Source organism: Melozone crissalis, unplaced genomic scaffold, assembly GCF_028551555.1.
Source record: "Melozone crissalis strain CALT ecotype California unplaced genomic scaffold, PUWL_Pcris_2 ptg000012l_1, whole genome shotgun sequence".
In the NCBI taxonomy this organism is placed as follows: Eukaryota; Metazoa; Chordata; class Aves; order Passeriformes; family Passerellidae; genus Melozone; species Melozone crissalis.
In genome coordinates, this window is record NW_026535790.1 from 3,985,960 (window position 1) to 4,011,031 (window position 25,072).

At 41.5% G+C, this 25,072-nt stretch overlaps 1 protein-coding gene across 30 annotated transcripts in view; it reads left to right on the plus strand.

Annotated features, from left to right (window-relative positions):
* RBFOX1 (RNA binding fox-1 homolog 1) overlaps positions 1-25,072 on the plus strand; it is a 1,176,073-nt gene that overhangs the window by 566,251 nt on the left and 584,750 nt on the right. For 2 of the 30 annotated variants that reach the window (XM_054271104.1, XM_054271107.1), the window contains exon 1: positions 4,100-4,180. The exons of the other annotated variants lie outside the window; for them this stretch is intronic. In XM_054271104.1, coding sequence (XP_054127079.1) covers positions 4,136-4,180 — 45 coding nt within the window. In that variant the 5' untranslated portion in view covers positions 4,100-4,135. Of the gene's footprint in view, positions 1-4,099; positions 4,181-25,072 lie in introns of those variants that run through there. 30 annotated transcript variants of the gene reach the window in all.

A 25,072-nucleotide genomic window follows, 5' to 3' on the forward strand; every position in this document is an offset into this window, starting at 1 on the left:
GAAATTAGGCATGACTTTTTGGACAAAATTTAGAAAATAACATTTTTATTTAATATTCTGCAAAGTTTTGCATGTAGCATTGCAGTAAGAGTGTGAAAGTACCTTTGGACACTTGCAATGTTTAAGTTGATTTATTTGCAAGCTGGTATAATTGCATGAATGGCAGAAACAGAACTAGAACCTTCAAGGGAGATTGGTGACATCAGTAGCAAATACACCTTGGGAAAAGGCAACCTCAGCTCTTAATGCAAAATGGAGCAATTCAGATTGGTATAATCACATTTACAAATTCGCTATGGAGGCTGCTTGTGAGCAATTGGCTACAGAACAGCACTGACATTTTGAATATACAGAAAAATGATTTCTGAAAACACCTAGTATTTTGTGTCACTGCTTTTTTGGAACATCTCTTTAGGTAGGTCCAATGCTAAACCTAATTATTTTTGTGTACTTTTGTAATTAGTTTCACTGTGCTCTTAGCAGTGTTGTGGATGCTTGCAGGATCCAACCCCTGGAGAACATTTTAAAATTCTGCTTGGTAGAGACAACAACTTTTGTTTTCTGATTGTATTTCTTTTGCTAGTTCAGATTTAAAATCCTTATCATTTAGATTCTCTCCAAAGAACACTATTTAGCATGAGTTAACATCATGCTTTCTCAGATGTGGATTTCCTTGAGCTCCAGTTGCTCTGTTGGGTCTGTGGCATCTGATGGATGTTGGATTTTTTAACGCGTTAGTTGTCTGGCTCACAGTTGCACATGGAAACCACAAACCCTTTTGAAATAAAGCTGAAGCACATTTGTGATAAATCACAGGATGCTTTTCCATCTGAATCTGCTTCATTAGCTTCCCTTGTGTGGTGCTGCTCGTTAGGTGGCTGCAGGAAGAACCACTCCAGCAGGAATCCATCAGGCATGGAGAGCCCCCGTGTGTTGGACATGGACCTGCATCCAAGACTAAAACACATTTCACTGCAGTAAAAGCACTTTACAAACTGGGCAGGTGCAGAATTACCTGTTTGAGATGCTACTTTTGAATTTTGCCATTATTCACTTTCCTTCAGTGGTTATGTTGGTTTTTAATAGTTCCCACAGAGAAGAAACTTAGTTCAGGAAATTATGGCTAAATCAGTCACCCACTGAAGGCTTTGAGCTGCAAGCTTTCTAGGATGACACGTGCACCTTTGCAGCAGTTTAAAAAAACCTCCAGCTGCACCATTCACTGAAAGGCACATATTTTACAGTTAGCTGCTGTGGCCTGCTTCTCTGTGATTTTCTTTATCAATTGGAAAATTCAGAAGAAAAACAGTCCCTTTTTTAAGGAGAAGAAGGTGTGAGGGATGACAAACAACTAAATTAATTTAGAACTTTTGCTGTGCCATGAGACATAATGTGATGGTACTCATCTGTAGCATTCAATGAGTACATTGAAAATACTTACTTGAAGATAAACAAAAAGGATAGAAATCTGGAATGACTGAAACCTCAACAGCTGCTGCCATCACAGTAATATTTCAATTATGTGAGGTTTGTCCCTGTAAGTGTGATGGGAAGGGCAGAGGTTCAGGAACTGTGTGTGTGAGAAGGTCACAGTGAGGATCCCCAGCAGCTGAACCACAGCAAGGCCCTGCTGTGATTCCCACTCAGCTTTTGCTCATCCCACAGGGCTCTTAACTCTGGGTCAGGCTGTGGCTTAGAGGGTCTGGTTCATTCACAGCTGCTGGAGAATCCCTGCTCTCAAACAAGGGCATCCCAGCTGAGCTTCTGCATCTCCCTGTGGTGAGCCAAGGACAACCCTGGCATCACTGGGCCGTGGGAGATGTCAGATGTTTCATCTCCAGTTATGCTGGGAGGTGGAAGAATCACCTTATAGATTCCAGATATTTCATCTCCAGTTCAACTGTGAGGTGGAGGAATCACCATGAGAGATTTCAGACATTTCATCTCCAGTTCAACTGAAAGGTGGTAGAACCATGGTTACACACCCCTGAGAGAGAGTTTTGAAGAGGAATGTGTAATGTGCATGGATTTTTATTCAAGGTTACTCATTCTAGAGACTGAAATATAAATTTTAATGTTCTTTTTTAAGCTGGGCATTGGAATTCAGACCGTTATTTTGATTTTGATTGTTCTTACAACTTTGTGAGTGCAGCAGCTCTTTCTGCAGCAGTGTGTGCTTTGCCAGTGCTTCCCCCTGCCTCCCTTACTTTTTTGCTAATGAGATAATTAGTTTATTCAAACTCTTTTTCATTACTTGAGTGAAGCATGGGGATCTCTGAAGAGCAGCACTGAGAACCACATGCAGCATGTGCCAGAACTGCAGGTCCTCTGATGGAAGGCCCATACGTGCTGCAAAAGCTCAAAACAACAGGCCAGAGGTAATGGAGATGTTTTCTGACTGCTTTGACTCTGAATGGTCTTGCCCTGGACAGCCTGGTTGTGTAAATTAGCAGTGCTAATTGCTGCTGGTGGCATTTTTAATGGATCTGACCTTAATGCTAGGAATATATGGTAAAAAATCAGATTTAAATAACAGAACTAATAAGCCAACCCATCGTATTTTGTTGATTGTAAGTGGTAGAAGATGGTATTTTAGTAATCCCTGTATTTTACTTCACTCATGTTTTGACACACAGGGTGATTTAATTGGAATTTCTAACATTTCAGTGCTTTAATGTCCTGAAACATATTAGCTCTGCCTTAGCAGTTAGTGTTTATTCAATCTCGGAGCACTGTAGGGTCATTAATCCTTTGAGCCCTCCTGAGAAGTCAGAGATGGCTGACACTGGAAGTTGGATTATTCTAATTTTACAAGTGGGAAAACTGAAGTGATGAATAATGTGGTCAAGGCCACACAGTGAGGCAGTGTGAGCTCTGAGATGCTCTGGCTATTAAGCCCAGTGGTCAGGCCAACCCTTGCTACATTCTCTTTTTAAATTATACACTTCATTGTGATTAAGGTGCCTTAATGGTCCCATAGTCTGTCTAGGAAGAAAGTTTAATAAGTTGAGCACGGCTACAATAAAAACTTCCAAACAAGGAAAACACTATGAAATTACAGCCTGAATTTAATATTATTTTCTATATGTTAAGTTTTCACAGAATATAAGTAAACCTTGTCTCTCCTATTCTGCCAGAAAGTATTTGTATTTACAAACAGGAAATTATTGATATTGAGTTATTTTCCAAGAGATCAGACTGTTCTTGATTTTCATTGCAGAATAATGATAAATATTCGAAGATGTTTAGTAAACTTTTTGGGTTTTTTTTTGAGAAATAGTGAGTATGTGGTATGAAAATTCATCTTACAGAATTAGAAAAGTCCTCTGAGCAGCCTCTTGAGAATTTTTCAATAGAGCACAAGTGGTTGTTTGCAGATTGTAACTCCAGTTGCATACATAGATGTACTTTGAAATAGCAGCTTATTTGGTAGGGCATTAGCAGTGCTTTTGTGTAGTGAAAGGGATCAGTTTTTAATGTTCAGCTGAAACTTTTTCTTCTTCTCCTCAAATGGGTTAATTACTACCATCTCTTGTGCAAGAATTTCAGGCTTTGTTTCAGTTCCAGCCAGTCTTTGTCTTAAAAATGACATAGTCTGCAATATTATTCAAAAAGGAATTCAGAATTTAGCAAGAGATTAATCATCATTTAATCAAAATGTTAACCATAAGATTGATCCTAGTAGCGAACCCCTGCAAACTTCAGCACCACGTCCAGTATTTTAACAAGCAGCTAATATTCAGCCCATCCATTAAGCCATCGCTCCACAAATGAATTATTGAGTGTAATCTCCTCTCCCGTGCCCACCTTGCTTTCCCACAAGGCTGTGGTTTTTAGCTAAGCCGGCGTGGAGCCGCTCTTATCTCCGAATAAAACAAACCCGCTCCTCCGAACGCCGGCACTGCCGAGCCCGGCAGGGGAAAAAGGCAGAGGCAGCCGAGGGCTCTCGGCGCTGTCGCGGCGGCACCTGGAGCGCAGCAGCGGAGGGAAACTCACCCGCCCCGTCCCGCGGCGCCGCCGGCAGCGGCGCGGCCGTAGCGGAGCCATCGCAGCGCTCCGGGCAGGACGCGGCCGTGCCCGCTGGTGCTGCAGGGCCGCCCGGCTCGCCCCGGCTCCTCCCGCATCGCCGCCCAACATGAAACCCTGGCAGCTGCTGGCAGGCGTGGGAGATGCCCTGCAGGTGAGGCAGCGGCGGCTCGGAGCGGGCTCGGCCGGAGGAGGGAGGGAGGGAGGGATGGATGGATCCATCCTGTGCCCGCGCCCGGAGCGCCCCGAGCCCGCTGTGCCCGCCGGGAGGGGCCGGGGACACGCGGAATGGGGGCTGCCCCACCTGAGGGGACAGGTGAGGGGATCCGGACAGGGAAGGAGGATGTCGGTCAGGTGAGGGGTGCGGGGATGATGCCGGCCAGGTTGAGGGATGTGAAGATGTCGGTCAGGTGAAGGGATGCCGGCCAGGTGTGGGGTGCGGGGATATCGGCCAGGTGAGGGGGATTCGGCCAGGTGAGGGATGCGGGAATGTCGGGCAGGTGAGGGGGATGCCGTCCAGGTGAGGGGTGTGGGGACATCGGTCAGGTGAAGGGGATGCCGGCCAGGTGAGGGGTGTGAGGATGCCGGCCAGGTGAGGGGGATGTCGGTCATGTGAGGGGCACGGAGCTGCCGGCCAGGTGAAGGCGTGCAGGGGTGTCGATCAGGTGAGAAGATGCGGTGAGTTCGACAGGCTGAACAGACTTCGGGCTGCGAGGCAGGTAAGGGAGTGCAGGGGTTTGTTGCTGCCGGCCAGGTGTGGGGATGCCGGCGAGGTGAAGGGATACCGGTCAGATGAAGGGGATGCCGGCCCAGCTGTGCTGTGTGCCGGCCCGGAGCCCAGGGATGCTCGGGTGTGTGCCGCACAAACTCCGCGGTGCTGCCTCCAGCGTGTTCCTCTGGCTGCGAGCGCTCCTCGGCGAGATGCCGGCAGCAAACAACGCGCGGGAGGGATTATCCATCCTCCCTCCGTGTTTGGCGCAAGTTTATGTGAACTTCATCTTCAGAGATCTGCTTGGCTTTCTGCGGATGGAATATGTATTAGCATTTATACGAAAGGGAGCAGGAGTCTCATTAGAAAGGGTTTGTCAGGTGGATTATTGCCTGGTGGTTGTTATTGCAGGCAGGTTACAGGATTCCTGACCAACCTGCGTGCCTGTTTAACTTTAGGGTCCCTGTGTGTCACCAGCATAATATACTGATCCTACAAAACACAATTTATGAGTATTTGGAGGCTTTATTACTGTACTTGTTAAAATGCATGGGATATAACAGCAGCAGCATTTTGTTAATAAATATAATTTAAACACACAGGTAATTTTGGTTAATAATCCATTTATATGTGTCTGCATTGAAAAAAAAAAAAGCGGGAACAGGGTATAAAAGACTAGGATTTAAAAGTGCCTATCGGTTTCCAGCTGGATATAATTGCAAAGTAATTTAAATACTTTGAATGACTTAAGCAATATTCTTGCTTTAAAAAACCCACACACTTCAAAGTATGCAAAAAAATGTTGAGGGGAGTGGGGAAGGTGGATTTCTCTAGATTTTTTAAAAAAGGACTCTTGTGCAGACTCCTAATAGGGATATAATATTTTTGAAAGACTTGCTGTCACATGGAGGAGACTGTGGCACAGCCCAGTAGTGGAATGCTGGGCTCTGCAGTTCACACACCGTAAAATCACATTTCTTCCAGGGCTGTATATTAAATTCCACCTCAGGTACTTGATTTTGATGGATACTGAGGAATTTAGTAAGATCCAAACCAGCCTTTGTATTTGTCACTTCTGTAGGGATAAGGAATTTGGTTGTAATGCAGAAGTAATTAGGATTTATGTAAGTGTTACATAGAAAGTTTGCATTTTTTCTTATGAATTATTTTGAAAAATCAGTTTACATGCAGTACATCAGTTCCCTGTGTATTTCTAAAATGAAGCAACAGATGGGTATAAAGTTTGAATGTCTTGATATTCTGACCATACATTGTAGCTTTTTTCTTAGATATTCAAGAAAAAAGCTATTCAATGAATAGAAAAAAGATATTCAATGTTCCTGATGTTGATCTGTTTCTTGAACATGCAAGTAAGGTTGAAGAGTGAGAAAAACTCCCACTCAATGACCAGTCTTCCCTTGTCTACAGCAGGAGCAGTAGTGCTGTGGAGAATTTTTAGTTTTTCACATTTGAATCATTTAATGAAAAGGAAAAAGTGAACTTTGGGGTTTTATCCTTTACGGGGGTTTTTCTGTGAGTGCCTGGGGAGTGTCTGTCAATCATCAGCTCTAATTCCTTTAAACTCATGGATCTAGGAGAGGTTTGATTATCCCTTTGGGAGCTCTCCTTCCCAAAGCAGTACATTTTTTTTGGCATTTTTTGGCACTTTTTGGCTTTTTTTTTGGCATTTTTTGTCCTTGGAGATGCTGTGAGCACACAGTAACTCCCATTGCCATTGCCTGCTCTGGAAGCTGTGGGCAGGAGGTTCCATTTATTCATTGTCTCTCTGCATCCAGCACCCTGATACCTCAAGGAGTTCACTGCACAGTTCATTGCATCCTTTCCAGGCACAGTTTGAGAAAGTTTGAGCTTTGTATTCTTGCCTACTCCCACTTGAGTAAATATTTGAAATCAGAATAACTTAACAATGGATGGATGTACTTCAAGGTGTTACCTTCAGTCTTTCCAGTCTCAAACCCCTTACTTCAGGAGCACCACTGCCATGGAATTGTTCAAATTTATTCTTTTTGTAGTAGAAGTTTCATATAGGATCTCAGTTTTGCTCATACACCAGAAAACTTTTCCAGGAACAAGTAATAAATTAATTGTTCAAGTGATCAACTTGGTGGCATATGAAATGGTAGAAAAGGTGTAGAGGAAATGTTCTCAAGAATAATATTGGAAGTTTGGGCTTTACCTTTGGTAAGGAAAAATATTGCTATTAAATTTTAATTAATTTTATGAAGATAAATGTGTTTGAAGGGGTAACTGAAGAAGCATCAACCTAAAGAGGAGAAGGGAGAGAAATGTGGTCAACTCATGCTTATAAGTTATTGTGGTGGTGGTAATTGTGAAAAGTAAATTGGGGAAAAATACATAGGGAATTTTAAGTGTAGAAAATATCTTGTCTGAAGTTGACTTCATATTTTAATTTAAGCAAGCAATGTGTATTTATTAACTCCTTAGTAAAAATCAAGTTACTAAAGTCAAGCTTTCAGTTGAGTTCAGTGATAGGGATTTTGGACTTTTTGTTGGAAGGATTGTGTCACAGGATTGTGCCTTCCTAGGGTTTGGAGATAGGAACAAAAGCTTCAGAGGGCCTCAGTTATTTCAGAGATTTTTTTCAGAATTTTGGGGGCTTTATATATATTTCAAGATTGGGACGTAATTTATGGCATCTCCTAGGAGCTAAGCACAACTTTTGAAATGTGTTAACTTTATTTGAAGATAAAGTTTTAAAACTATTACTGTGCCATAAATAGGTATATGTCCAATCTAGGTGAAAATCAGTCTAGCAGAGTTATCTGCCTTTAATTTCTGTTGGAATGTGTTCCAAAGGAAGGGAATGTGTTCTCCTGGGCTGAGCTGAGAGGAGATGAGGAATTCGGGAGTTCTGATCTCCAGCTGCTGGCTGTGCCCAGGGGTGCCCTTTGGAACACAGCAAGTGCCATAAATCCACAGTCAGCAGATGGGAGAGAAACACAGGCTTGTCCTTTCAAAGGGTGCATCACAAATACGTTTTATTTAAAATCCAAGTGCTGTGGGACTGCATTTGGGTGAGATAGCAGACAGTGGAAAGAAATAAATGTGTCACTGCCAAAAGTCTTTTCTAGTGGCATTTCCTTCTAAATTTATCATGGCAGCTGTGGAGCTCTCTGTCTGTAGGAATAAGTCTTTTCCATTTTATTTTATTTTTATTTTATTTGTAACGCATTCAGTGGGGATGTTAAGGAACGTGGCAAAGTTGCTGTCTCCAGTGGCTTTGTGCACTCACCACTTCTACCTTAGCTGAACTTCAGCTTGGAATGTGTTTGCTTTGTGGGATTGGAGTTGAGTGCAAGCATTTCTGCTTTCTCTTTGTCCCCACCATGCCTGTTGCTCTTTCCATTTCTCTCACCCCTGCTAAATTGCAGAGGCTGTGATTCCCTTCATTGTCTTTGGAAATGAGCACAGTATGGCTTCCACCACCAGGTTGCAATCAGAGACTTTTGTGGGTTTTTTTTTTTTTTTTTTCTGTAGTTAATTACAGATTACATGCACAGCAACGAGTCTTCTGCAGAGAGAAATTTCACTGATGGCCAGGAATATTTCAAAAATTGCTTTCGTCTCACAGGAGTGGAGGCACGCAAACTTTTTCTATTAAAATGGAGAAACTGCTTGAGTCAGCAGTAACATCCAGATTCAGCAAAACTAGTTTATGAATTCGAGCAATTAAACATGACAAAGAGCCCAGTTTTACTGCCTGGACTTAATATCCTTCCAGTATTTTTATTTGAGACATAAAAACTTCAAAATGTTCCTTTGTGTCAGGTGTTGACAAAAACAAGGTATACCTCCATACCCCACAAACTCTTGAAAATCCTTTTGCTCCCACAGTTTTTATTTAAGTGGTTTTATTCTCAGGAGAAGGAAAAACTATTATTTTCCTCTGTTTTGGATGCCTGGAATTTGGCAGCTTCTCATTCATTACCTGCATTTTGGTAGAGATAATTAAAAACTGTTTAAATATTTATAAATTATTGAAAGAAGTTTTTTAATCAATATTCAATATGTAAGAAATATAAGTTTTTGCTAATGATGATTAGAAATCCCATCAATATTTTCACGTGGAAGACCAAAGGATCTTTTTTGTTGTTGTTGTTTTAGGTTGTTTTTTTTCTGTTTTTATGTATTTGATGTTCAGAAAAGGTTTCCTCTCTGGAATTTAATTTCTCTAGAATTTAAGTTAATTAAGGAAATTCCAAATTTCCTTACTGCAAGTTTAGCTGGGAAGAGGAGGGGAGGGACACAAGCAGATGTAAATCATGGCACTGATGACTGGTGGCCCAAGTTGAACTTGATCAAAACTCCAGCAAAGATTTTCTGTTCACTGCTCCTGTGGCGGAGATTGATGTGAAACCCTGAGAACAGCCTCCCACACCTTGTACATGTGAATTATTCTGCTGGTGCTGTGCGGCTGCCTGGACAGGTGTTTATGTCTTTTTTAACTTAAATGTTTTCCTTGTTCAGGCTGACCTTTCTGATTCCGTGACTAATAGGAACCCAGGACTGATGTTTGATGGTTGTTTTCCAGATAAATGAGTTGTAGTTTACATCAGGACTTGCTTCTGACTGCTAATTAACCTGACTCTGATGGCTTCTTTAACTGCAAAAACCTCCTACAGCCAAGTGAGAGGCACACGTGGCACTGAGGACTTGCACTGTTACCTGGTGCTCTAAACAAAGCCAGCATCCTTTTGGGAATTTAAGCTAGAATATTTGGGATTACATTAGGGAATTTAAGAGCCTGAGGATCTTTGGAGAACAGAAGCAAGTCTTCCAAGAGCACAGCATCTAGCTCAGGCCCTGCTGGAGCATGCTGGCTCCCTCCTGGACTGTTTTGTGTGAGTTTTATGTTTCCATGTCAGCATGAAGTGTTCACCTTTGTGCCAGGACACGTCCTTGGGCTGCACTCCTGAGGACAGCAGGTCACTGCTGCCTTCTCATGGCCCAGCTTTGCAGTGTGTGATAGCAGCAGGCTGTGTGCACAAGAGCAGGAGGTGCATTTTATGGAAGAACAGATCTGCTGTCACCTGTACTTGCAGGGAAGGTTTGGTGTTTGGCTGTGACACAGAGAAATCTCAAACCACTTGTTTGGTTTTTTTCTTGGAATATTTTGCAGGAGCAATGAGAATGAAAATAATCTCATGCTTTCATTTGAATGCTTCAGCCATTTTCAAAACAAGTGTTTATTGATGAGGTCTGGATGAGGAACCGTGGTGGGGTGTCCTGGTTTCCCACCTTGCTGGTTAAGCCAGCACCACTTGAGGCTGTAATCCTGCACTAATCCTCTCAGTTACCAGGAAAAGCAGGACAGCACTGCTGTGCCAGGGAGCAAAATCATCCAGAACCAGATCTCATTTCAAATGGCATTTCATCCCAGGCTTTCCCAGTGAGGCTTTCCCAGTGCCAGCAGAATAAAAAACCCAATCGTGGCAGGCTGAACTTTGTACCAACAGAGAGGCTGTGGGAAGCAACTTAATTTCATTTTGACTTTCATATTTGAAAGTTTGAGCCTTTTTTCTTATCCTTGCTCATTCTTTGAGACACAACAGGAAGAAAGGATTTACTAAGGGGAACTATTAAGAATTGGCATTGGGTATTTTACTGTATTTTCTATACTTCCAATTATATTTTCAAGATGTCACAGTCTCTTAAACAAGTTTCTGTGGTTTTATGAGAACTGGTAAATCAAATTGAGCAGAGTCATGTGGCAGCTTAGCAGAAGTTCTGTTTGCCCAATTTTAATCTCGAGAGCAGAAGGTTTTAGCAGCTCCCTGTGGTAGCTGTGGCTCATTGATTGCACCCATTCTGAATGCAGGGACCTGAGGGTGGTCCTTAGAGCTGGAACCCAGGGTCAGGGGAGAGCTCAGCTGTGGAAAGTGTTCCAGCCTGGGGGTATTCAGTGAAATGAGGCTTTAAAAGGAGGGTGCGGGGGATGCTGATAGCTTTGGCAGCAGCTACTGATGCCCTGTGAAGGCTGAGCTAGAGCAGAGGCTGGACAGAGCTAAGGAATAAAGCAGGGATTTATTAAAAGCCCCAATTGATCCACCTTGGGCAGCACCAGAGCCCAGCCAGGGCCGCACCCAAGATGAACCAAAATGGTCACAAAAAGCCCAACCAGTCACGGGGTCTGTCACTTTTATAAGTTCTGCTCCATTTCCATATTGCAGTTCATTGTCCCATTCCAGCTTTAGCCCAGGCAGTCCCACCCTGCTTGTTTTTCTCTCTTCATTCCATGTTGTTTGTGCTCTTGGGCTGAGATTTGGATCATTTGTCCTTGGTCCCAGCTGGAGCAGGAATTGTTTTGTCTCCCTGCTCTGTGCACAGAGCTCAGCATCCCCTCATGTGAAACCCAGACCCACACACTAAAGTAGCACAGAACCTGAAAAATAGAAAAGCTAAACCTGAGGGATCACTACAGGGACTGAGCTCCTGTGCAATCCTGCATGTCCTGTAGGAGGGGAAACTGCACTGGCCAGGTCCTGCTCTAAGTAAACATTAAAAAGAGTAAGACCAAACATCAGTGATGCTCTATGGCTGTTATGGGCTCTTCCTGCAGCAGCCATGAGCTACTGGGCAATGAAAAATAAAGCTCAGGCCTTTTTGTAGGTTGACATTTCTTCTAATTAATAGAAGCATCGTGTCTGTGTGAGAGTGTTTCACTAATTAATGATTGCATTCCAGCCTGGGCAGGGCACTATGTGGAGGGGAGGCAGTGTGGCAGTTCTGCTTTCGTTCATTTTTGCCCACATGTAACTGAGCAAGCGCAGAACAAAACTCCATCCTGTGCTACAGTGAGGCAAAAAATTCCTTTTATCCCAGCTTGCAAGAAAATTATAAAAATGTATAATTTTTTTCCATGTACATTTTTTTTTGGTCACTTTAAAGGCTTTGTCCTAAATATTGGTGTGGATTTTTCAGAACAGTGATGCAGAGGACACTCTTCCATGCCATGGGGTCCAGCCCTGTTCCCTGCAAGGAGTCAAGTGTCACTGATTATTGACATCCTGTTCATCTTTCAAGCTGTCAGGAAGGGAAGGTCCCTTCCCTCCTCAGACTACCTGTTCCAGTGTTAGAAGTCATTACTGTCTTGAAAAATATTTCTTTGTTAGACAAATATAAATTTCCCATGCTGCAGATGACCTCAGTGTTTCATCTGCTCAGGGAACCTGAAGAAAAAAAGATTTCTCTGCTCCCTGTGCGAGTCTTTTATGACAGAGGCTCTGATTCAGACCTGAGGTTTCTGTCCCAGGCATTTTAATTTCTGTATTTTGCTTCAACCTTTCCTAGTTATCATTTAGATTAGAAATCTTTATTTTGCATCTAAGACATTCTCTTAGAACATTTTGCATTTAAATAAAAGCATTGCATTCAAGTAGTTTACCTTGGAACACAGATATTGGCCATGATTTATAATCAGGATTATAAAATTATTATTGTAAGATGTCAGACATTTGAGGCTGTAGCTCTCACAGCTGACTTGAGATCTCTAAGCTGCCTATTGGGCTTTTTTGCAGCAGAGGTTATGAGGTTTTTTATTTTGCCAAAGTCTGCTGGAAAGTTTTATTACTCTCTCAAATTTCTTGAAGTGTGGATATGTGTGTGTGATCAACTGTCTCATAAAAAGATAAAAGTCATAAACTTCTGCTGATACATTCAAGACTTGATTAGCTCTGCCTGCTCTTGGTTCACATCCTTTCTCTGGGTAAATTTCTCTGAATTATTGCTCTGTGCATTTATCCTGTCAGTTTAACCTCATGGGACAAGTGTGGGGAGAGAGGAAACGCGGGGCAAGGATTCAGAAGAGAATTGTGGGGTGAGGGAAGGGCTGTGAGGAGATGCTTCAGGCTGTGCCTGAGAACTCCAGGGAGGTGAATCCAGGAGGGTCTGAAGGGCTGTCCTTGGATCAGCTCCTTCCTTCCAGCCCATGTTACCCTGGACCCTGTGATATCCCACAGCAGCTGAGAGCAGGGGTCAGTGTCACACACATCTTTTCATGAAAACCCTTTCCTTAGGATTTTTCCTCCTGAGAATCTGAGAGGCCTCAGGAACAAAATATAAACAATGATTATCTGCTGCTGTGGAATGCAACAGGTGCATCTGGGATTGGTCTCATGTTGGTTGTTTCTAATTAATGGCCAATCACAGTCAGCTGGCTCAGACAGAGAACTGAGACACAAACCTTTATCATTTTTTGCCATTCTATTCTTAGCTAGCCTTCTGATGAAATATTTTCCTCTATTCCTTTAGTATAGTTTTAATGTAATGTATATCATAAAATAATAAATCAAACCTTCGGAAACATGGAGTCAAATCCTAGTCTCTTCCTTCAACATAAGACCCCTGTGAACGCTGTCACGGGTCAGAACTGAGAGTGAAGCACAACTGGGATAAAATGGAAAAAGCTTCTGCAGTTCTGAAATACATCTATGGAAAATGATGCAAGCCTATTCCATGAGTTTGTAGTAAACCTTTTTATGTTTGTGGTAATTAGCAGCTAAATGACTAATATTACAAAATAATGGGGTGTGAGTCACTGGCTGGTGCGCAGCTTGACTTTGGCTGTGCTGTAGAACAAGAGAGGTGGAGGTTACAAACCCCAGCTGATCATGCACCGAGTGTATGACTCAGGTGGATTATCTTGTGCCTTCTCAAGAGGGAGCTGCCTTGGGCTCCTCTTATTTCCTTCAGGTTTTAGCACCACTGGAGGAGCCAAGGGCGTTTTGCCCATTAAGATAACAGAAGACAAAGATGGATGAGCGAGCTGAGGTTCTTATGGGGAATTATCTTTAGGAATGGCATGCAGGATGTATACATTTATTCCCCCAAAGCTTTGTGTCTGTGAAGCACAGGGACTGTGAAATTCTATCTAGATCCAAGCAGGTTTTTTCAGCCAGTTAGTTCACTGAATGTAGAGAGGAGAGTTAGTTAATCCTTTTTGGTTATTTTAACAAATTTCCAAATTTTACCCATGTTTTGAGAAAACTGGAAACATGGAAGAAAAGGGCCAGACAGCACTGCAACTTTGACATGTTTCACTTTGGCATTGTAAAAGGAATTTTCCTTTTTTCCCCCACTGAAAAATTTCCTTTTCATTTTCCTGAATGTTGTAGAAAGTGCCTGGGTCCAACTTGAGTTAGTAACAGATGTTACATTTGATCTTTCAATCCTGCAAACACAAAACTTCATTTCTGCTTAAAGAAACAAATTCTGACACGTAATTGGATGTAACACCATTGTCATGTTCTTCTCCTCCATGGCTGAAATGAGTAGGTTGGGAAGCTGTGGGCTTAAATTACACAAAGGAAGGTTTAGATTGGGCATTAGAAAGGCTTCCTGGTGGTAAGAATACTTAATATTTAATCAGATGAGTTAGTAAGATTATGGGATTTCTATTACTTGAGGCGTTTAGGAAAGATTTGGGAAGCAATGCCAGAAAAATGCAGCTATACATGTAAACATGTTCTACAGAATTGATTTATAGCTGACAGAACTTGTTCTCAGTGCTATGTTTTTCTAAGATAGAAAATCTTTCTCAAATACCAAGTTTAATTCCCATTTAGAGGCGAATCTCTCATGTTCTTACCAAAAGGGTTTTTTAACCCAAGTTCAGAACCTCCTGCTGCTGTCTCACTCCATGGGGTGAGGCAGTGAACCAACATCAGAGGTGTTTCCTAGGAACAGAGCTTGGAAAACTCTGGACTTTGCAAAGTTTCTGATCAAACCCTGGATGTTTTTTTGAGGAGCAGTGCAGTGAGGGGTGAGCAGCTCTTCAAGCCCTGCTCCCAGCTCCCCTCTGGGTGTCTCTGCTGTCACCCTGTGCTGGCTGGGGACACTCAGCTGGGGATGGACACTGAGCTCTGAGAAAGTCCTTGGTCTGTGTTTATGGCAGTTCTGGTCAGAATTTGTGGGAGCTCTGGTCTGTATTTATGGCAGTTCTGGGTAATCCTTTCAATAAGAGACAAGACAGGTAATTGTAGAATAATAATAGAATTGATGTCTTTGTAGATTGGTTCTGTATAACCCCTTATACCATCTATAGTACACACCCCAGCTCCCCTTGTTCCTGTAATATTGCCTTCAGCATTTAAAATACAGACTTTTGGAAACATATTTTTGCTTCGTTAATAGAAAGCAATTTTTTTCATCTGAGTACTGTGCAGATTTCACATCTATTAATAACATAACATTAAAGGGTTTTTTTTTAATAAAAAACTGATTAAACAGAACATATTAGAACTCAACATCAGTTGAGACTTTTTATTTTGCTACTTGAGATGTGTAAGAGTGCCTTGGAGCCAGAGAGGCTCTGCTGTGCTATTTTCTACGTAGTATTCTACACATTCCATAAAGGAGCCAGCAACCTCTTGTCAAAAACCCCTCCAGCTGAGGAAATAATAGAAATGAAAAGGATGTGCTCTTAACCAGTTGTTCTTGTCTTGGGAAGTTCAGTTTAACAACTGAAACTGAAGTTGCTTGGTTCAATGTGAGCACTATGAGGAGGAAAAGCATGCTGGACACCCTCTTTTCACCATGCTTTGTGATTTTTTTTTGGTGTTTTTTTGTCATTACTAGACCCAACAACATGTCTGGCACAGGATAGAATATTTTGTTATAGAGAACTGATTCAAATCTTGAAGACAGTGCTCCATCAGCTGCTGTGCTTAGACAGAGAAGGAACAGCAGAGAACCGAGTTCCAGAGCCCTCTCCACTCTTTTTGGTACAGCACAAGCCCCTATTATGTGTAGTTGCAATGTTAAAATTAATTTTCAACATCCTTTGGATAAACAAATAGTAAAACATAATATTCTGCTTAGAAATGATATTATTTTGAGTGAAACAATGCAACTATTAATCAACTTCAAAGAAAGCTGTAGTTTTAGAATAGTCTGTGACAAATAGCAAACTGATATGGAGGCACTAAATAGCTTTCTGTAATATCTGTATTAAAAGAATAGCTGCCAAGACGGTTATTACTTACAGGCATCTCAAACTTCAACAGGTTGATGAAGAATTTAATATTTTCATATGCTTCAGTGTAAAGCCATCTGTCACAGTGACAGAACAAAGTGCTGGGAACAAGAACAAACGTATGTTCATGGAGGTTCTCCATGAAATGTTAGCAGGGAAGACATAAGATGCACAGCAGCATCTTGTAACAAGTGGGCAAGGGATTTGAAACAGCATGGCCATCATCTTCAATATTTACAATTACCATTTCTTTTCTAATTTCTTTTTGTGTAGAAGTGCTAAAAAAATAAAAGTCTGTCAATACAGATGGTGAGGGAGACAGATATAGCAAGGAAAATAGCATTTGCATCCACCTTTTGTAGTTTTTCATGTTTCTGTTCTCGTTTCCTGCGGTTTTAAGCTTCTGTCTGGGTACATCAGTGTATACATTAGACCTCAGGCAGTGTTTCATACATCTGCTGGGCTTTTTAGTGCAAATTAAACAGCCTCAAACACACACAGGAGCTGAACTTTGCTGGTACCTTCTCCCCATCCCCCGTTTGGGAAGGATTTTTATTTGAGGCTGCACAGAATGAATCACATTGCAGTGTTTGAAGCCAGAAGGTGACATAGTGTGACTTTTAACCTGCCATACCCCAAATGTGGGACACAGTGTGGGCTAGTAAGAGATACAAAGGGATTATAGGGGGAAAAAAACGGGACTGAGACATAAAAAAGTGTTCAAGAAAAGTTACTTTGAATCTTTTGTCAGTGGTATCGCAACAAGTAAAGATCCAGTTCTAAAAAATCTATATGGTTGGATTTTTAGTTATAAGGTATAAAGGATATATTTTACAGTGATCCTGTTATTTCCAGGCCTCCATTCTCTCTCCAGGCTTGGGTGACTGAGAGCCAGGATTGAATTTGATTGTGCCTCAGCAGCACTGTGAATTTTCTAGGAAGCGTATTTTTATGTTTTAAAGTGACGGCTCCAAAGCAGATGTGTGCTGAAGGGTGAGGAGCAGGTTATGGCACATTCAGGTCTGAAATGCTGTGCTCTGGCACAGCTCCATGGGCCAATTACCCACTCTGAACTGGAGCATTCCCCAGTGATGTGGGCATGAACAGCGGGGCTCATTGCACCTTCTGAGGAACATTTCAAGTTTTGCTCTCATAATCCGTTTTCTTCACCAAATTTATAAACATAACACGGATTGATCTTCATCCGCATGAAGCCAATGGGAGGTAGAGATGGGATTGTGCAATCCCCATGAGATAACAAACCACAGGAGGATCCTGATGTGGGCACTGGTGCGGGGATCCTGCACATCCTTCCATGTTTTGGGCAGTCTGGAAGTTTGGGATTGATTGCACTGGGTCATCCTTCAGCCCTGTGAAGTTGTCCCGTGATCGCCTTAAAAGGAGCAAAGTGTCTGAGCTTTTATTGGAGTCCCGATAAATATGCAAATTCCCAATTTTCACTCGGCAACACTGACATCGTGTGGCAAAGAGGAAAACCCCAGCCCTGCTTCAGTACCGAGCAGGGAGTAGTTAAAAAAAAAAAAAAACAACTCCTCAATTTTACCAAAACACTCCAAAAGAAGAGTCTCCAAGACCTTCAGTGTTGCCTTCTAAATGAAGACAAAGAACCGTGGAGAGAGAAATGCAGTGCCTTGCTCAGACCTGAGCTTATTTCACATCTATTTTACTTTGGGCTGAGCAGGCTCTGGGAGCAGCTTTACCTTGGATTTAATGTTTAGGGGATGAGTTTGATCCTCAAGGCAGCAGGTTTCAGTCATCAGGGTATAATGCAGTTCCCCTTTGAGCACTCCTTGCATTTCCTCAGGTGTCCAGGTTTGGCAACACATCTTTGACAATGAGTCTTGCAATTATTTACATCTGCAGTGTTTAAACAAGATTCTGACAGGTAGAATTTGTGGGAGGAGAGATATCCTTCTGCTTTTCCATTAATTTTCATTGCATATTCCCATAGCCTTTTTTTCTGAGAACTGAGTTTTCTAGTTCTCTCTGCCAGCTGTTGGTATTTATTTTGAGTCTGCTTTTTATTTCCTTTAAAAACCAAGCAGCCTTGGTGTTATTTCTCTGGGCTTTGTATAAGAATCTTGGAATTTTTAACCAGTTTGATCTTCTGTCATTACCATGGATGTTCTCTTGGGCCCTCTTTACAATTTGCATTCTAATTTTCATTCTGACTAAGCTCTGTGCAGCTGAACCAGGTGTGTTGTCCCTGCAAATTACAGGGAAAGTTCCTGGTAGGGTGTCACATGCCAGTGATTGTAGTGCTCTGCCAAGGGGTCCTGACTTCTTGTAAATAAGGTTTAGAAATTATGAAGATGCTGCTGAGACTTTCTCTTACTGACAAAAAGGAGAAAAAATTGCAGTATTTTTTGTGCTGGCAGTTTCTTTGTCAAAATTCAGTCTCTTTCCCATTGTATTTCTCCCAGAATATGAATTTTAATAACACATTTGTAGCCGTTTTAATTTTCCATATATTTATATGCTACCTGCATGGTAAAAAATTTCTGAAGCTCTTTTTTGATATTAATAAATTGGCTTTTCTTACTCAGTAGACTATTCCCCCTAATTTGACTTGTATTTTGATGAACAATTGAAATTGGTGATATGATTGTCTGCTAACGCTGCCCAGCACCAAATGCTGTGAAAATTATTGTCTAATGAATTCTACCATGCCATTAATTAAGATTGATGTTAGCAAAATGAGCTTAGGGATTTGTTACATTTACTGATACTGATGCTCTAGAAGTTACAAACTACAAGGAGAATGCTGAATAATGTTTTCTCTAATTGAAAATAATAGAGAAAAAATAAAATATGAGAAATGTGCAGTTTTAACAGATTATATCAATAATCTGGGTGGGATTTGCTTTTCTTTGTGGAAGTTCACAGTGTCCTGAGAGCAAGGGTTGAGCAAGGCAGCTCAGTAGGTAATTAGTGTGGGTTTCCTCCTGTCCACATCTCTGTGCTCTCTCTCTCAAACCCTTTCCGAGTGCTGCAGCATCTTTGCAGCCAGTCCTGTTTGCTGCTGTACCCTCTGCTGTTTGCTCTTTCTGTGCAAACACCCAGCATCTCCTTCATTGGATTTCATGTCAGCGCTATTTTCCAGCTGTCAAAAACATATTGCTTTGTTGAGAGATGAAATTTTCCTCCTAGAAAAGCCTGGTGTTTTTTGGCAGGTAGCTTGTCCGGAGCTGCAGTTTGTGTGTTGGTAATGAGCCTTGCCCACAGGCCCCAGATTGCACAGGAGATCCTGCTGGGGATGGTTTTCCCCCATTAATTATGGCTGGAGCTGCTGGTTTGTGGCGCTTAGCAGAGCTGATGTGTCTCATTTGTTTGAGGGTGTCTCTCAGGGAGGATCAGGCAGAGGATGGGCCAGTTCAGGTGCAGTTTGAGGCTGAGGAATGAGATGGAGCAGCAGCAGCAGACTGGGCATGGGCAGGAGGAAAAACTGAGGCACCTGCTGGGAAAAGGGGAGAGGAGAGGCAAGAACAAATAACTGCAGGTGCTCTGGGGGTGGCAGGGGGGGATGTGTGTGCTCACAAGTGCATCCTCACACACCTGCACAAACACAAATACCTCTGCTCTTTAAAACCCTGCCTGTTGCTGCAGCTCCCCTTTTGTCTAATCCTCATTGAAGGAAGGTTGGGAATCACAGCTCGCCAAGGGCTGGGTTGAGGATAAACACCTTAGAAATTGAGAGGAATTAAAAGCATAGGGCTCTGCCATAAATTGAGATTCCGTGCCCTTCTGTTCCCTCTTTCTTTGGAGTCTTGCTGATGGCACTGAATTTCAAATGGAAGAAGAGAAATAAGTTGAAAATTTCCCCCCTCCCTAAAGGAGTAAATGCCAAGTGCAGAGCCACTGATTAAAACATGTCTCTGAGGAGCCTAACAGGAGCTAATCCTTAGGATATATTTAACTGTCTAATCCCTTTCTCTGGGAAGTGCATCAAGAGGTAAAACTTTCCTCTCTTCTCCATGGGTTACCTAGTTCTTCACAGAGCCATTCCTGCACTTAGCCCAACTTAGCCCTTTCTTTTGTCTGTCTTTGACAGCTGATGAACAGTGAGGCTTCATTAAGAACACCATTGCTGTGCTTAAAAAGTACTTATTGCCAAGAACAAGCCACAAATTTCAAAGTTTATTTACCGTGGGGGCTCTAGTTAAATAGTTTCTCTCTCTCTGCTTGCACCTCTGCACATAGCAAGAGCCCTCCTGGCTGGAAGGGATAATAGAGGGATTATTTTCTCCCCTTAAGCAAAATGATGAGTTCCTGAAGTAATTGGCTGCAGTGCAAATTATAACTGCTCCTTTTGTCGTGACAGGACTGTAATCATTTTGTGTCACTGGTCACCCCTCTGACAGCTCTCTGTTCTCAGTGCTACCAAGTGGAAGTAAGAGGAGAAAAAAAACCCAGAAGCATCTTTGTTCTTTAGCTGGTGGCAAGGCTTCTGGTGTTTACATGATGTATTCTCCACTGTGTGGAGAAAATAAGTCGGTGATTATTGGAATTATTTTTACAGCGCAGAATAATTTGCTGTTGAGTGAAAACAGGAAAGCTACTTGAAATATTAAAAAGCATTTCTTGTAGCCTAGGTTTTCTAATGTGCAGCTTCTGTGAGATGTTTTAAAGTGTTCAAGTCTGCATTATGTATCTGCATAACTAATGTGGCAGAGAAGAAAATAGAAAGGAAAGTTATTTTAAGTGAGAAAGTTAGGCAGCTAAACATTGATTGAATTGTACTCTGAGACCTTGGGGAGGGGGCAAGGGAGAAGGGCTTTGGGATATAACAGATACAGGTAAAGAACTATTTTGGTGCAGTTGTTGGTGTTTTTCATCAGCGTCTCCCACGTGGACCATGATTCCAGTACACACTCTTGTAATCTCCTGCAGTGGCAATGATTCAGCTTAAAAATCAATAGGGCATGAGGTGTTTCAAGTTCTCATTATTGTAATGTGTCAACATCACTTTAGTGACCTCAGAGCCCTATGCTGGCTGATTTGTTCTCTGATTTATTGTGCAATCTTGTAGGCAAACTATAATTTCACTTGTAACCAGAAACTCTGCTTTTATGGTTTGTGTCCCAGTCTCCAGCCATTAGGATGCTCAGAGATAATCAATACTTGTGTTTGCTGCTGAAGGTTGAATGAAGTTGTCAAGCAGCTAAATTACAAAGAATACAAACAAAAGAACATTGTTATGGCTGAGCAGGCCAGGAAATGTTTTTATTTAAATTTTCATTCCCTATCAACTCACAAATGCTTTTACTGCTTCGCATTGTCATAATTTATATCCCCCTCTATGCCTACCAGTTTCAGATCTTGAATTTAGTGGTTGTGGTGATTTACTCTATCACTTTGTCTTTAGGTTATCTGTGTTCCTCTCTGATCCCGTTATCTCCTCTGTATCTGTCCAAATCGAGTAACACCATGAGCAGGAAACAAATTATTTTAATTGTTCCAACTCAGCTTATTGTGGCTTTAATACATCAGGGGCAAAGCAGCACTGTTCATTCTGCAGTGCTTCTCTTCCATTAATGCAAATTTTGATGTTTGTTTACATGATCAAAGTGCTGCAAGTGATACCAGCAGAATCTGTATCAGTTTATCCTGGGCAATATCACACCAGTTAATGTATTTAGAATATCTCACATAAAACTGAGGTGGCTTTGCACAGTCCAGAGCTCTTTGGACTTGTATTCCTCACATACCCAACTGCATTAGAGGAGGCAACATCTGTATTTTTGATTTTTCGTGAAAAGCTGATGACTAGACAGTGTTTTTCCAGTGTACATAATAGATTCAATACTTTCCTCCTTCAGAAGTGCTTATTTCAGTGCTTTCACCTTAACCATTGAGAACTCACAGTTCACCTGATGAGAAAACTTCCAGCAACATGTCAAGATATGGGAGCCTTAGGTGGAATAAATCAGAAGTTGTGCGGTTTTTAAAAATTATATGAAGCAATAAGATCCATATTAATCACCAAATCTAATACAAATAGCAGAATATTCAGAACTGGAAATGAAATGGAAGAAAAACCTAATGTCTCAGAGTCAAGATCAGAGATGTTCTAATTTTTGTAGTTGTTTAATAGGAGTTTTGTAGTTAGATTATGGAGTGTTTGTTATGTTATTGGGGAAATTAGAAAGTTAAAATTATAATAATTTTTTTGTTTCTGTCCCCTTTTTTCTCATTTGAATGATAGTCTCTGAAACTCATTTTTTCTTCAGCTGTGTCCCTGTAATCTGGAGACACACCACTAAAATGTGGGACACTTTTTAACAGCTCCCATGGAAAACCATTAAAACATAGGTATGTAAAATCATTAAAACGTAGGTATGTAAAATCATTAAAATGTGGGTATGTAAACCCATTAAAATGTAGGCATCACTATTGTCCAGCAGCCTGTTAATATCCAGTCCCTCCAAGGACAGCTTGGTGTCATTAATAAACAAGTGCATGCACAAATTTCCCTCTGCATTTGTCAGATGCTGAAAACCAGGAGTGTTTGGCTGCTGTAGGAAATGGTGCACAGGTTTCAGGTGCTCCTCAAAGTGGATATTAGCAGCCCTAGCTCACTGTGGATAGAAGGTTTTTAATAGGAAAAATGCCCCGTAATCATTTACTAAGCTGATCTATTTAAAGACCTTTACGGGAAATTGAAATAATTGTCATGGGGTTGCTATGGCTTTAAAAAGTTAACATCTCTGGCCTTATATATCACAAAAAAAGGATGTGGGTCTTTTCTGCAAGACAGTTTGACCTATATAAGAGAATAATCTGGCATAATGCAGAGCAGGGAGACGAGGGGGAAGATGGGCTGGAGCAAACCTTTCAAGTGTTGCACAGGCCATGAAAATCTGGGGAGCTGCTGCAAGGTAGATAACCTGTGCAAATTAATTTGTCTCCTGTACATGCCATGGTGTATAATTCAACTTATATTTCCAGTGTCCCACATTCTGGAGGCCAGAACTGGTTTCAAGTTTTATGTCTAAGCCTCCCCTGTATCCCTTGAAGTGCTAATTTAAAAACAAAATGCTATAAATACATGGAAAACTTGCAAGAAAGTTCTATTCATTATTTGTTGGAAAGCTTCTTCACCCTCAGTATATTTTTTGAAGTTTGCAGAAAAATTCTTTGTAGTTTGAACATTTTTTTCTTCTTTTGCTAAATACCCATTGCACCATCACCCAGAGACTTCTAACATACAAAATATCAGAGATTTGGGTCTTTTAGCTTGCTCTGGATGCTTTGGGGAATTAGAGACATCTGTTGCATTACAACCCCTGTGCAACAAAATGAGATGATTTTTTCCATCACTATTTGCATTTCAGCTGTTATACTTGGTATCCTGATAACCATTTCTGGCGCAAGAAGCATGATTATTCCATATCCTATCACAAAGCAGACCTCATCTTGGTTTGAGTCATACATTTAAATAAAAGGTACAGCCTGGTCCAGCGAAATTCTGGCCATTTTCTTTAATCTAATCTATTTCCTTTGATCTGGAAGGGGAATCGCCTCACTGGGAAGAGATTGAGTCATAGATATTTCCACTGGGTTTTGAAGGCAGCTGATCAGAAAACTTGTGCTGGGATCTCCTCACACTCTGCTGTCATTAGGTGTGGAAAATGGAGACTCATGTTGGGCCCAGGGGTGTTGTCATTGCTGCCACTGAGCTCTCCTAACGTGGTGTTAAGGAGGTTGTAGGGGGAAAAAACCCCACTTTTTACTGTTTGTTTGTTTTTTTTTTAAGCTTTGAGAGTCGCTGTAATTCCAGCTGGATTTGTTGTTTTCGCTGTGCGTTATTGAATCCCTGCTGGACCTGCCGCTGCAGGGAGCTGCAGCAATGCCTGCATCCTGCTCAGCTGCCTTTCGGGGGGCTGTGAGGCTCAGTGTTCTCAAAGCACTTTGCAAAAGTGCCTTCTTAAAAGGATATTGTGTGTGTGTGTGTGTGTGTGTGTGCAAAACACTGCTGAAACCTGGACAAACCAGAGAAAATCACTGAGTGCTGCATGAGCTGCTGGAGCGCTGCTCTACCAAATCAAAGATGCTGTGCTCAAACCTGAGAAAAGAGAACCCCCACGGTGAGAGACAGCTTGCTACAGTGGCATTCAGCTCAAGGTCACGCACAGCCCCAGCCACGGCAGGGAAAAAAGCCAAACGAAGCTTTTTTAGCAGTGCAAATATGTTGAGAAATATCACTCAGGGTGTGAAGATGCTGGAAAGGGAAACAGTAATGCCCGTGTGGCAGAGCAGTTGTGTGGGCTCAGTTACAGGGATGGGCATGGGGGGATGAAGTCACTTCACATTTTTGGGTATCACTAAAATACTTTCCTTAGGTGATCCTGCTTTGTGTGTGGCTTTGTGGCATCTCACTCTAGTGGCTGCAGCTCTTACCCAAACAGATTATATATATATATATATATATATATATATATATATAAATTGCTGTAAAATAAATGGGAAGGTCATTCCCTGTCACAGCACTGATTTGATGATAGGAGGTGTTTGCTGTTTTCCTGGGAAAAGAAATATTTGGAATTTTGGACAAAGTTTACATGTATGAGGTTTCTTAAATAAGGCTCACCAACCTTTACACTCAAATACCTTATATATGTACATATATATATATTATTAATATGTATGTATGTAAGTATAATTATATGAATTCTGTATTTGTTCTTTAATGGTACACTTAATGCAATTTCAAATTGTAAATGCAGTTTCCTTTGCCTATTACTGAGGAAATTTTTGCATCTGCAAAAAACAAATGGATTGAGATAATTTTTCATTCTCATTGGATACCAAAGCCTGAATAAAATATTGATGGTTTTAACTTTAATATAATTTAGAATATATTTTATATTCTTCTGTGATATTAAGAAGTAAATATCATTGATCTGTTTTCAGCACAAAGTGATGTTGATTGGAGTATGGTAAAATTGCTACTTTTTATTGTATACAATATTGGTAAATCAGTAATTAAACTAATTGGAAGTGTTAGTTTGTTTTAGGGAGCTTTGAGTTAAACCATCTGTCTTGTAGGGGATGGATGAAGATGCCCAGATGATACCCCAGGCCCAGTGTGAGCTCTGCAGAAAGCAGAATTTGCCTTAAAGGGTGATTTCTGTGGAGAATCGATCCTTGGGTACTGTTGTTGAGATGTTTTTTTCTGCCCACTCTGGAGCTCCCAAACTCTCCAGTTCAGAGCATGCTGGAGTAAATTAACAAGGTGGTGTTCAGGTGGGTGCTGCTCTCCTCTCTGTGCTATTACCATCCATGCTGAAATTGTGCTTTGT